General features: G+C 66.3%; 2 protein-coding genes across 8 annotated transcripts in view; one reads left to right on the top strand and one right to left on the bottom strand.

The window, feature by feature from the left end:
- ZBTB46 (zinc finger and BTB domain containing 46) overlaps positions 1–8,200 on the top strand; it is a 65,048-nt gene extending 56,848 nt beyond the window's left edge. For 4 of the 6 annotated variants that reach the window (XM_037811235.1, XM_037811234.1, XM_037811231.1 and 1 more), the window contains 2 exons: positions 2,175–2,350; positions 4,934–8,200. In XM_037811235.1, the coding sequence (XP_037667163.1) occupies positions 2,175–2,350; positions 4,934–5,314 (557 nt within the window). In that variant the 3' untranslated portion in view covers positions 5,315–8,200. Of the gene's footprint in view, positions 1–502; positions 1,419–2,174; positions 2,351–4,933 lie in introns of those variants that run through there. The other 2 variants (XR_005213007.1, XM_037811238.1) reach the window with 2 other exon arrangements.
- Positions 7,974–12,010, bottom strand: SLC2A4RG (SLC2A4 regulator). Of its 2 annotated transcripts, XM_037811242.1 has the most exons (8): positions 11,715–12,010; positions 11,208–11,362; positions 10,279–10,388; positions 9,722–9,909; positions 9,554–9,654; positions 9,181–9,457; positions 9,019–9,107; positions 7,974–8,935 (listed from the first exon to the last, which is right to left on the bottom strand). In XM_037811242.1, the coding sequence occupies exons 3-8, from the start codon at positions 10,352–10,354 to the stop codon at positions 8,824–8,826; spliced, it is 843 nt and encodes a 280-aa protein (XP_037667170.1). In that variant the 5' UTR covers positions 10,355–10,388; positions 11,208–11,362; positions 11,715–12,010; the 3' UTR covers positions 7,974–8,823. The 2 variants fall into 2 exon arrangements, with proteins under 2 accessions (XP_037667170.1, XP_037667169.1); XM_037811241.1 differs by lacking the exons at positions 11,208–11,362; positions 11,715–12,010 and having other exon boundaries at positions 10,279–11,180.
- Between the last annotated feature and the right edge of the window lie 405 nt (positions 12,011–12,415).

Genomic DNA, 12,415 nt, shown 5'->3' with positions numbered 1-12,415 from the left:
AGTTTGTGGTCACATATTACAGCAGCCACAGGAAACAAACGCATTAGGGAAAATAACAGAACGCACCACTGCCAGGCCCAGTGTGGGGCTTGGTGCCCGGTGGTGCCCGGCTTGGTGGGGTGCAGCTTCACTTCTCACATTCGTGCCCATGTCCCCACAGTCTAAATTTTTTTCTAGAGAGAAAAGACTGCACTTCGTACAGAGATAAGTATGTTATTTATTCAACATAGATCTGAATTATTAAATACAGAAAGCTAAAGTATAAGATCATTCAAACTTTGATCATGTTGATAGAAGCAGAATAGAAACCAGGAAAGCTTCCTCAAAAGAGTTGTTTGAGATAAAATAATCCCTGGGGTGCCTCACTCAGGAAGGCAGGTGCTCGTGGCTGGGGGGGCAGTGCACCAAGGGCGTGGGGCTTTGGGGGGCGCACGGGGCGTCGGGCAGACAGGAAGAGCCGTGCCCGCGGCTGGCGTGCTCCCCTCTGTGGGTTTGTCTTCAGGACATAACCAGCTGCGTGAAAGTCTCACCTGAGAGGACCTTCACCGAGGTGTGTTCACGAAGGTGGAAACACGGACACTGTCCAGCAGCAGGTCTCGGTCAGCGGCCACGGTTTAGCCAAACGTTGCACAGCACAGCCCTGAGGTCATGGCGCGAGAACCAGGGGAAGCAGCCGAGCCCCTTGTCATTGCCATTTCATAAAGAAAACCTGCGCTGAGGCTCAGAAAAGCGCCACGATGACAGGTGGTGACGGTAACTGACAACACCAGCTGTTTTTACTTCCTCCCGTGTGTGTCCTCAGCTGAGTCCTCAGCGCCCTTTTGGTCTTAGGCTCTTGGCCGTGCCGTCCCTTCTGCCCTTGCTCAGCGAGATGGAGCAGGAAGCTGTACTTGAGGAGGGTGTGGAAGAGATAATTGCTTATGTCTAGTCTCAGCTTCTGCTGGGGACTTGGAAGCCATCTCGTCTGCCCGGAAGAGCGGCGTGTGTGAGAGGCCTCAGGGCCAGCAGCGGAGAGGGGTGCCGAGCACAGCCGCAGCTCAGCCTGCCCGACACTCATTCCCTAGGCCTCGCCGCCTGGTCGGGGAGGGGGCACAGAAGCTGGGGGTGCCAGGGGTGTAGCACTGGCCTCCTGTGAGCTCCCGGCAGCACCCCATTAGGCCTCGTGGACGGTCTCACGTGTGGACAAGAAAGAAATCTGCTTGATGGTTTCGATGCCGTTTCAGAAGCTCATGGAAAACACATGGTCTGTTTGAAAGGTGACATGAAGTGTTGAATTCAGTGTTTCCCCGTGTTTTCCCCATGTTTACCCAAGTGTCCTGCAGAAATGGGGTTGCAGGAGCTGGGGCCCGCCTGAAGTTTTGTGGCGAGGCCTGGTGCACACATGAGGGGGGCCGGGGACTGGGCAGTGGGGTGGCTGTTCCATCGGCAAGAAAAGCCAGGATGCCTGCCCGCCCCCCCCCCCCGGCCCCTCCGGGGCTGTGCTGCCCTGGGGCATTTTCCAGCTGTCTCCCCGCTCCTGCCTCCCCGGGGACTGTCTGACTCGTCGCAGCACTCGGGGTGTCTGGGGGCAATGTGTGCCCCGTGTCAGCCTCACCCCTGCCCGCCTTCCCTGGGCACCCTTCTCCTAACAGCCGGGACCGGGCCTTTCCAGGGTTCTGGCACCCCGATTGCTGAGTGTCTCCGCGTGTTCTCAGCTGCCCAGCAGGGGTGAGGGTGCGGGCAGCACGAGGCCCCCATCCCGCCTCGGGGTCACCGGGGGCGAAGACACCGTGGGAAGGGACCCGTGAGGCCGCGCGAGGCGGTGGGCAGGGAGACCGACCCCGGCGGGGCGGCCTGTCCCACGAGCGCGGCCACCCAGAGGCGCGTCCGGGCGCGGACTGTGGGCCTCCGCCGTGCTGATGGCTGCAGCGGTGGCCCGTGGGGGTCCCGGGCAGACCCTGGAGAAGGCACCGAGAGGCCCGGCTTGGATGGCCCGATGGCGCCCGAAGGCCGCGGTGGGCTGCGCCCCTGGCTGTCCCGAGGTTCCCGGGCCCGTCTTGGAGCCTCGTGGCCCGCTCGGAAGCGCCTCCCGAGGGCGAGCGGACTCGGTCGGTTCGCCGCCCGCCGGGCCCTCCGCAGCTCTGCGGGGTGTCCGCGGGCCCCGGGCGGTGACGCGGCCTGGTGCTCTCTTGCAGTGAACGAGTTCGCGGTGATCAGGAAGAAGTTCAAGTGCCCCTACTGCAGCTTCTCGGCCATGCACCAGTGCATCCTCAAGCGGCACATGCGCTCGCACACGGGCGAGCGGCCCTACCCCTGCGACATCTGCGGCAAGAAGTTCACGCGGCGCGAGCACATGAAGCGGCACACGCTGGTGAGCGGGGCGGGGCCGCGGGGGTGGGGATGGGCCGGGGGCGGGCAGCGGGGGCGGGGCCGCGGGAGGTGGGCGAGGGGTGGCAGGGGCGTGGCCGCGGGGCGGGGCGGCAGGGCGTGGCCGCCGAGGTGGGGTGGGCCGGCGGCGGGGGCGCGGCGGGGGCACGGCGAGGCGGGGTAGGCGGGGTGGGCGGGGGCCCGGGGCCCTCTGTCCCCCAGTCGCTGAGGATCGCGGAGGGTTCTGTGCCGAACGCCGCGGGAAGCCCCGCAGGGGAAGCCCACCCCGAAGTGGGGAGAGCAGGGGGCCGGGGAGAGCCGCCCTGGCCTTCTTGCGCCCTCCCGGCCGGCCCCCCCTCGGTTAGCACAGGAGCCCCCTGACCAGCCCTCTGCCCCCCGGGTCTGGGGCCTGAAGGCGGGTCGGCCCGGTGGACATCCCCCTGCCTGCAGCCCTTGTGCTTCCCCTCCCGGGCCCCCGCGCTGCCCTCCTTTGCCGGCTTCCCCCCACCCCCCACCCTCCACCGCCCAGGGTCCCCTGCAGGCCGCGCTGTGCGTGTTGCTTCCTGCAGGATCCCCCAGGCGCAGATGGAGACCCCCTCTCTCTGCGTTGCCCCCCACCCTGTAGCCTGGTTTGTCTCCCCTGTCTGCTGCCTGTCGGTCCACGGTGTGTCCCAGCACTGAGCAGTGCCCGGCCCAAAGGGGTCGGGTGATGGGTGCCGGGGGAATGAGTTGATGGAGAGAAGGTCACCTGGGTGCCAGCAGGGTCGCCACAGAAGGGAAAGCGGGTGGCGCGGAACAGGCCAGCAGTTTGGAGCTGGGGGGCTGTGGGGCCGGAAGCCTTGTCCCCCCCAATGGCAAAGGGCCTCGGGGCCTCACTGAAGCCTGGGGAGGCAGCAGGGCGTGTGCCCCGAGGCAGGGCAGCAGCGGGCAGGCGGGGTCAGTCGGGAGCTGGCCGTGGGGAGCGGGAGGGGACGGGGCTAGGCGGCTGAGTTTGGCCCCCTGGGGGGGCCGCGTCAAGGCTGGCGAGGGCAGGCAGGTGCACCCTGGTACTGGGGTGGCTGCCCAAGGGGAGAGGTCCCTGAGACCTCTGCCCCAGGAGCCCCAGTCCATGGTGGGCAGTGCTGGCCTCAGGACAGGCCTTCCAGTGAGGGTCCTGAACGTCCTCTGCCTTCCAGGGTTGACTTTGGTCACATCCTCGAGTGTGTCGTCTGTGTCAGGTGCTGCACTAGGCAGATTCTGTGGTCCCTGGACCCCCGTGGGGAGCCTCTGTGGGGTGAGGACCCTGGAGGGGCCCTCCCTTGAGGTTGGACCGTAACAGGGAGCCTGTACCCACGCCTCTCTGCTGGGAGGGCCTCAAGTGCCCTCTTCCTTGGCAGCACCCGGCCCCTCGGGGGGGGGCCACGGTCCCTGCTCTGCAAACCACCAGGGGCCCATGGGACCAGTGCCGTGGCACCCAGCATCCTGCCCGCTCTCCCTTCCTCCTAGGGCATTTGTCCGTTCGGACCCGTGTCGTCTCCCTCACGCAGGAGACACTCTTCCCGGGAGCCTGGGGACCCGGGAGCCTGGGGACTCTCTCGTGAACCCTCACGGGGCCGCGCGCTCACCGAGGTTACTCTCGTCTTAAATGCGCATCTCCTGCGACTTGATCTGGAACTTTGTTTTTCTTTTTGGGCAGAAAGTAGGGGAAAGCCCTGCATTTTATAATACAGCAGGAAAAAAGAGAAAGGAGCCAAAGGAAGGCACTCAGGCACCAAGTCATGTGAGGCTCAGTTTCTAGAATTAGCACCTGTTTGGGCTTTCAAGGAAGCCATTGCTGGCAAAGCCCCAGACTGGCATGGGGTGCCTTGGCCCCGGGCGGCCGCTGTCTCGGAGGTCTCGGTTTTCCCACACATGGCCTGCCCTGCGCTGCAGCGTGCACTGGGCTCCACTGATTGCCGGGACATGGGTCAGGCAGCGAGCACGAGGGGTTGGGCCTTGTTGGCCAGGTGTTCTGTGGAAGTTAACAGTGATTCTGCCTTCGGGGACAAGGGGTGGCAGAGCAGGGCAGGTCCTCGGGAAGGGTTTTGGGGGACCCGCAGGGCAGGCTGGAGGTGCGGGAGGACTGGATGGGGTGACGGGGCACCCCATGAGGGCCCAGCCACCAGGACAGCCGGGGGCAGCGGGTGGCCAGAGACCGTGGACAGCCAGGGGCAGTCGCTGCCGATCAGGAGGTGTTTGCTGGTCTGAAGAGGAAGGAAATGCTCAGGGGAACCTTTTTTACTATGACTCGTGGGTTGTTTTTATTACGATGATGGCATTTACTCGCTCGCTGTGGAAAACCGGGAAAGCCATGAACGTATGGAGAGGAAGTAAGGTCAGAGCCACACGCTGCTCTCAGGCGGTGTCCATGGCTGGGATGGCGTCAGGGAAAGTCTTGAGGGAAGATGGCCTGTTGGATAGAGAGATGAGGGTGGGGACTGAGATGTGGGGGAGCTGGCGGTCTGAGGAGCACAAGTGTCCCTAGGGTCCCCGGGGGGGACACAGGTGTGGGAGCCTCTCATCCCCCCACCCCAGCCCCTGCGCCTGACTGCACCCCACCCCTGCCCAGGTCCACAGCAAAGACAAGAAGTACGTGTGCAAGGTGTGCAGCCGTGTGTTCATGTCAGCGGCCAGCGTGGGCATCAAGCACGGCTCGCGGCGGCACGGCGTGTGCACCGAGTGCACAGGCCGGGGCGTGGCCGGGCCCCTGGACCACGGCGGCGGCGAGGGCTCCCCCGAGGCGCTGTTCCCCGGCGACGGGCCCTACCTGGAGGACCCCGAGGACCCCCGGGGGGAGGGCGAGGAAGAGCTGGGTGAGGACGACGACGAGGACGTGGCCAAGTGGAAGGACGATGTGGGCCTGGCCCACGAGGACGCGCTCCTGGGGGTCGACAAGGACGACGACTCGCCGCAGGGGGGGCCCGACAAGGACTTTGCCTGGCTCTCCTAGGCCCTGCGCCCCGTCTGCGCTGCTCCGTGGCCTTCCCTCGGCCCCAGGGCCACGCTGAGCGGCTGCCCCTTGGGGTCCTCCTTGCAGCCACCCCCCAGGCCCCTCCTGCTCCTCACTCTGCTCCCCTCGTGCCCCCAGACAGACACACAGACAGAAACCGGCTGCCACAGCGATGGCTCTGGGAGTGGACGGTGAGGTTAGGGCAGCACTGGGAGGAGCTGAGGGAGCAGGTGAGCCCCCAGGGCCCCTTCTCTCGTGCGCGCAGCAGACGGAGACCTCCCGGCAGGTGTGTGCACCGCAGGAGTGGGAGAGCCTGCCGGGGCCGCCTGCGTTTCCCACTGCCGTGTTTCCGAGGAGTCGAAGGAGCCCCTGGGGCTGGGTCCGGGATGCACAGCATCCTCAGGCCAGGTGCAGGGGGGTCCCCGAGAGCACGGACACATGTCGATTTGGGGGGAGAGTTTTGCACAACCGAAATCAGAGCCAGAAATGAGCCCTGGAGTCTGGGGGCCAGGAGGGGCTGCTCCTCCCCACGGCCCCCCTGCTTTGGGGACCTCCCTGCCTTGGGGCCCGGTGGGCTCCGGTGCCGCCCCGCCCACAGGTAGCCCAGAGCCTGGCATGGACACAGTCTTGCCAACCTCCAGCCCTGGGCTTTGGTGCTCTACACAACCCCGCGGGCCCGGCTGCAGGCCCCCACCCAGGTGCTACTCCTGAGAGGGCTCCTTGGGGAGGGGACCCCCTGCCTCCGCAGCCCCCACTTCAGGCTGCATTCAGGGGTCCTTCTGGGAGCACCGTGGCTCTTCCTTGTCCACCCTGGGTTCTGCCCGCCCACCAGCCAGGCAGTGGTGGGTCCTGCTGACGACGAGGCCCGGCCCTGCCGTCGCTGCTGCTGCTAGGCCTGAAGGGTGGGGACACCTCTGCGTGCTGCTGAAACCTTCCCACGGGGCTCCCCGCCTTTCTTAAGCAGGGATGTTACGAAGTCGTTCCGTGCAGTGACTGGCGTCACCTTTCTCACCTGACTAAGCTGCGTGGGGCTGTTCTGCCTTCGGCTGTGTGCGCCCGGCGGCTGCCCGACACCGCTCGCCTGCGGAGCCCCTTGTCCCGGCCGCGGTTTCGGACGAGGGTTGGGAGACGGCAGCCCCTCCCCCTCCGGGCCCCCAGCCCAGGGAGGGTTCCTTGGGGTGCTGACCGTTAGTGCCGATTTGGAAATGGGTCTTTCTTGCCTCTTTTCCCACAGACTGTAAGCCAAATGGCTTTTATAAACTTTTTTATTGTGTCTCATGTATCCTTTCTACATGGAGAAAGAAAAATCCCACAAAACCGCAACAGACCTTCCAGCGTAGTGTTTCCCTGGTGGCCTGCACGGGGCTGTGCCCGGCTGGACGTCCCAGACCCTGCGCTGTCTGAGCTCCCGTCCCGCAGGCCAGAAAGCACAGGCCTTTAAAAGGTAAAATCAGCAACAGTTACGTGAAAAGAGCAACTCTGTCCCCAGAAAGGGGGGCTGAGCTTCCCCAGGACACGGGTGTGGCGCGGGGCCCGCTCGGCTTGGGGATGGGCCTCCCTTCTACCAGGGAAGCTCTGGGGCGAGCCCCTCCGGCCTCTCCTGGACCCTTCCCGGGGCTGAAACCTGGTACCTTTCCCAGGGCCCTTTAACCCCTCCCTGGAGCAGACGAGCGTAGGGAGCCCAGGGAAGCTGGGCCTTTGCCACCAGGGTCTCCTGTGGGGGCACCTCACGCCCCACCGCTCAGGACGCCCCGTCCTTGTGACCTGCTGACCCCGCAGTCCTGGCCACCCTCACTGACCTTTTGGGGGCTTCTTCCTTAAAGCAAATCCTGAACAGGGAGATCGAGGGTCTCCGGCCCCCTCCCGCCAACTTCCCCGTAAGCGCTGGGCTGCAGGCTTGTTCGCTCATCGGCGAGCCCTGGACCCGGAGAGGGGAGGTGCCTCCGGCGGGAGGGCGGCCGCGGACATAGCACGTCAGAGGGTGTTTTTTTTTTTTTTTTTTTCTAACCAGTGTTTAAACTAATAAATATTTTTTTATGAAGAGGAAATAATATGTAGATTACACGTCACCTTTTGTATTTTTTTGTTTGTGTCTGTTTGTATTTTGGTGTTTGCAACACCCAAAGTGGAAAATACAGTTTGTTGGGAGCTGGGAGTTGGGGGAGGGGCAGGGAAACTGGGTGACTTTTGTACTAAGCTCTGGATCTTGACCGGGTCGTATGTTTGGACTTTCTGGGTTTGGGGGAACAGTCAGACCACTGCCGTACTTCAGGAGGGCCCTCAACGCCACGCCTCTGACTTTGCACATCTTCCTTTTTAAAAGAGAAAACAAAATGCAGAAACTGGAATTGTTTGCAATATTATGAAAGATAATCGTATTTCAGCTTACTCTGTGACATGCAACTCTTAAGAAAGCCATACTTAATGGTGGTTGCTTTTTATTTTTTAGATTCCTGTTGTGTTCTGTATGCAGCCCTTTTAGACCTCCTTGCAGTGAGGGTGCTTCTGTGTGCTTTTCCTAAATATTTATTTTTCAACATGCTTTCAACTGTCAACAAAAACTAAACATGAAAAAAAAGGGGCAGTGTTTCACGACTGTTGACTTTTTTCTGGAAATAATCTATATTATATGGACTCTACTAATTATTATAAACCTGTGTTTGTATCGGAGATGTGTTTAATATTTGGGGGAAAGCCTTTTTGTAACCGGGTGGTGGAACGGCTCTGGCATCCTGTGTCCCGTGCCCGGGGCAGGTCAGGGTCACCTTCTGCAGAGTGTTTGAGGCCTCCTGTCTGCCTAGGCGGCTCCAGCCTCTCTGTGAGGCGATCAGCGTCGACGAGTCTCACAAAAGAGATCAGTTTCAATAAACCCAGAAACTGCTGCCCTGAGTGGGCCTCATGTGTGTCTCGGCCTCACAAGGTCCCCCTTGAGGTGGGGCTGCTCTTGGCAACTCGGTGTCAGCCCCCAGGCTGCGCCTGCCCCCAGCCCATATGCACCGCCCCCCCCAGGAGGTAGACACAGCTTCTGGAAAAACCCCAAATCTTTAATTTTTCTCCTCGCCTGGTGCGGTCCAGATGCGAGACACCTGAGCTTTGCAAACATGATACCAAGGTGAGCCGTGCGGCCCAGGAACTGTCACGTTAACTGCAGGTTGGGGAGGTCCCTCCAGGACACCCCTCAAAGTGCACCCCAGCCTGGCTCCCAGGGCAGCCCTGAAGCCTGCCAGAGCATCCGGGACCAGCCCCGGGGCCTGGGGGGGCAGGGAGCAGCGGCCATGTGATTTGGCTTTAGTGCAAAGGCTGGTTTCTTCAGAGGCACTTTGAGTGGTCAGACCCTCACCCCCAGCTCTGGGGGTCCAGGGCCACGGGCTCCCCCACCCCGTTGATAGAACCACTGAACCTGTAGCTGGTGCTCTCCCAGGGCCACTCAGGCCCAGACTGCCCGGGGCGGCGGCTGGGAGCGGGGCGGGGGCCTAGCTTGTTTCCTCCTCGGGGGGCCGGCAGCACCATCAGTCCAGGAAGCGCTGGCACGCCTTCTTCCAGCGGCAGGCCGTGCACCACAGGTCGCGGTGGTCCATCCCGTACACCTTCCGGCACTTCCTGGCGTCGCCCCGGGGCTTCCTGGGGACACACAGGCACATGGAGGTGCTGTTGGGCCCGGGCTGCCCCCCAGGCCCCTGCCCCAGGCCCCTCAACACACGCACCTTGGGGTGGCAGCAAGCTTGGCGGGCAGGGCCGGGACACAGGCCCGGGCCGGGGACTGGGGCTCCAGGCGGGGAGGTGCCGGGCCGCCCTGGGGGGACACAGCGGTGGCCTCAGGACCCACGCCTCAGGACCCCCTGCGCCACCCTGCCGGCCACACCCACCTGGTAGGCATGGTCACCGTGGCTGTGGCACAGCTGCCGGGCTGCAGCATGCAGCACTGGGGCCGGGGGCAAGGCTAGGGGCTGTAGCAGGCCAGGTGGGGCCAGGGGCTTGGGCTCAGTGGGCAGCTCCAGGCAGGGGAGAGCGGGTGGCAATGAGGCTGTGGGGGACGCAGGGGTCAGGCTGGACAGCCCGTCGGTCAGCACGTCCACGCCGACATCCAGCTCTGTGTAGTAAAAGTCCTCCTCGCCATCACTCTGCTCCGGCTCCGCTTGCCGCCTGGGGGGACACAGCCCCGCCCGGGGAACCCAAGCTGCAGCCCTGGCCCTGCTCCCCAGGCCCTGCCCCCCAGGCCCCGCCCCTGGCCCGCCGCACCCCAAGTGCACCACGCGGATGTGCCTCTGCATCGCGGCCGCCGTGCTCAGCACCTTCCCGCAGCTCTTCCACAGACACTGGAACATGACCTGCGCCGCGCCCTGTGGGGACGGGCCCTGGTCAGGCTCGGCGCCCACTCACACTCCCTGGGGCTGTCTCCCAGCTCACCTTCCTCTTCCTCGGGGTGGGCTCCCCGAACAGGAAGTGGGCTGCCTCAGGGGGCAGCGGGGGCGACGGTGTGGACGGGGAGGACTGGTCACTGGCCAGGTCCCAGCCCCAGTCTGCACTGCTGGCGCTGCTGCTGTAGCTGCCGGGTGGCCGGACCAGGGCTTCCTTCCAGGGCTCCAGGCCGGCCTCTGCGGGGACAGAGTCAGGCCACCGTGGCCACATCGAAGCCCTGAGCCTCTGCTCCATCACCTGTTTGCATGCACTTGGGAGACAGAGGCTCAAGGATGGCTGGGACACACGTTCCCTGGAAGGAACAGGGGTGCACAGGTCTTTGGGACACCTGGCTCATACAGGTGGCAGGAGCGGAGCCCAGCCTCGGAGGCTCACAAGCCGGGGCCACTGCGGCCTTGGCCTTGGTGAGGGGCAGAGGGCTCTGATGTCCATCTGAGGAAGGACTGCATGCATTTGGAAGGTGGGGGCCCAGGTGAAGCATCCTGGAGGGACGGGTTCTGGGGTGCTGCCCCCACAACCCCCAAGCAGGGCCCTCTGTCTCTCACCTGGGCTGAAGGCTGCAGCTGGGGCCCCCAGCAGGAGGGGGCTGGTGGACAAGCTAGTGAGGGCCGCTGCAGCCATGACCTCGTCCAGCCGTGCCTTTCCTTGGGGGGCTCTGGAGGAGACGGGGGCAGGGTAGGTGGGGGCCCAGCAGGAGTCTGGGCCCTCTTCTGGCTGGGACACACGTGCAGGTCGGGGCATGTTTCTCGCCAGGCTCCCTCACTCCCAGCAGCTGGGCTGGAGGCCCAGCTCCACCCAGCTCCGGATGCCAAACCCCAGATCACCAGGAATCACCAGGATAAGGCCCAGGCCTGGGTCTCCCCGCAGCCTGAGTTCTTTGCAGCCTGGGCTCCACTGCATCTGGTTCTGCCATACCCTGTGCTGGGCAGAGGTCTGAGGCCCCACCATAGGGCCGGACAGCCTCCCTGCATATCGACCAGGGTTGTGCAACAGCAGCTGCCGGACCAGCGCCAGCCTTGGAGGGGGGAGCAGCCAAAGCAGAGCGATGCGATAGAGGCGCGGGCGGGACCCCAGGCCCCAGCGGCGTCCGTGTAGGAGGCCAAGGTGCAGGGCTGCGAGAGGGGCTCCCAGCTGGGCTGGGGAGGCAGCGGTCAGGAGCCCCGGGAGTCCGGGACAGTCGGCCGGCACCCCGACGCAAGCTCATCTGCGCAGACTGGGGCTGAAGGCCCCCCGGCCCTGTGCTCCGGCCCCCAGGGGCGGGGATGTGGGTGAGGGACAAGGGACCCCAATGCAGTGACCACTTCTGCTCAACCTCCCCAGGGCTGGAAGATTGGGGGGGGGCGCGGCCCCAGCAGACCACTTCCAGACCCTGACCTGCCCCCGGGGAGGCGCGCCTCGCGCACGTGCACGCACGCCCACTTCGTCCCCGGGCGCCGGCCTCGCCCCGCCGCCGCCCCCATGGCCCCCCGCTCACCTCTGCGCCGGCACCGGGATGTGCGCCGACGGCTTCGGGGCTCCCGGCGCCGCCCCCGCCCGGGCCCCGGGCCCCCACAGGTCCGCGGCCCGCGGCTCCGGCTCCCGCGGCAGCGCCAACTCCGAGCGCGCGAAGCCGCCGCCCACGGCAGGACCCTGCGGATCCCGCGGGCTCAGGCCAGGCCGGCGCCTCGGGGCCCCGCACCCCAGCGCGCTCGGCAGCCCCCCCACTCCTCGAACCGGCTGCGGCCGGTGTGGACGGCGCGGCCCCGCCCCCGGCCCCGCCCCCGGCCGGCGCCGCGGGAAGCACCCCCCGCCCCGCGCGAACCGCCCCGCGGACCCACGAGCCGGCGGACACCGCGCCCCCTCCGGCCCGGTCCTCGCCCCGCCGCCCCGCCCCGCGGGCCCGAAGTTCGGGCGGCCCCGACGCCATATTTGCGGCAGGGGAAACTTTGGCGGCGGGCGGGCCGGCGACCCCTGGGCTGACAGCGCCCCGCCCGCCCGGTACCTGCGGCGGCGCCGACCCGGCGCTCGGGCCCGGCCGCTCGGCCCGCAGCCTCGGCGCCTCGCCCCTCAGCGCGCCGGGGCCCGGGGCCAGGCCCGGGCGGCCAAAGGCGCGGGGCGGGGGGCGCCCGCCGCCCAGGACCGGCGCGCGCGCCGGCCTCCATGCCGGCCAGGCCCCGAGGCTGCAGCGCGACGCGGACGTGAGGAAGCGGCCCCGGCGGGCCGGGCTGGCCGCCCGCCGACCCCCGCCCCAGATCCGGCCGCCGCCGCCGCCGCGCGCCCCGCAGCCGCCCCGCCCGGCCCGCCCGCGCCCCGCCCCGCCGCGCGCCCATTGGTCCGCACGCCGGTCAACACTCCGCGGCGCCCGGGCCCCGCCGCGCCGCCGGGAGGGGGAGGGGAGCCCGGGCCGGCCCGCCCCGCCCGCCCCCGGCCCCGCGCGCCGCACCCGCAGCGGGGGCCGCGGCTGCCTGGCGCGCCTGCCGGGCGCAGGTTACTCTTTAACGCACGCCCCCCGCCCTTATGCAATGCCAGGGGCTCGAGGCGGGGTCAGGGTCCAAATCCCACCCCCGGCGGCCGCCTGCCCGCGGCGCTCCCGGGAGGCCCCAGGACCTGCCGGCCCCCACCTCCCGAGCCCGAGCAGCCTGGGCACGGCGTCAGGTGACCGGGCCCAGGCACCGGGCCCAGCCGGGATCCGATCCGAGGCAA

This window comes from Choloepus didactylus, chromosome 19 (assembly GCF_015220235.1).
Source record: "Choloepus didactylus isolate mChoDid1 chromosome 19, mChoDid1.pri, whole genome shotgun sequence".
In the NCBI taxonomy this organism is placed as follows: domain Eukaryota; kingdom Metazoa; phylum Chordata; class Mammalia; order Pilosa; family Megalonychidae; genus Choloepus; species Choloepus didactylus.
The sequence above is the reverse complement of the archived record's forward strand: the minus strand, read 5'-3'. Positions and strand labels throughout refer to the sequence as shown.

Coding starts and splice junctions, on each gene's coding strand:
- SLC2A4RG (XM_037811241.1), bottom strand. CDS start 10,474: ATGCCCCGACCTGCACGTGTGTCCCAGCCAGAAGAGGGCCCAGACTCC. Junction 9,910..10,278: donor AGCTGCAGCCTTCAGCCCAG/GTGAGAGACAGA, acceptor CTGTCCCCGCAG/AGGCCGGCCTGGAGCCCTGG. Junction 9,108..9,180: donor ACGGTGACCATGCCTACCAG/GTGGGTGTGGCC, acceptor GTGTCCCCCCAG/GGCGGCCCGGCACCTCCCCG.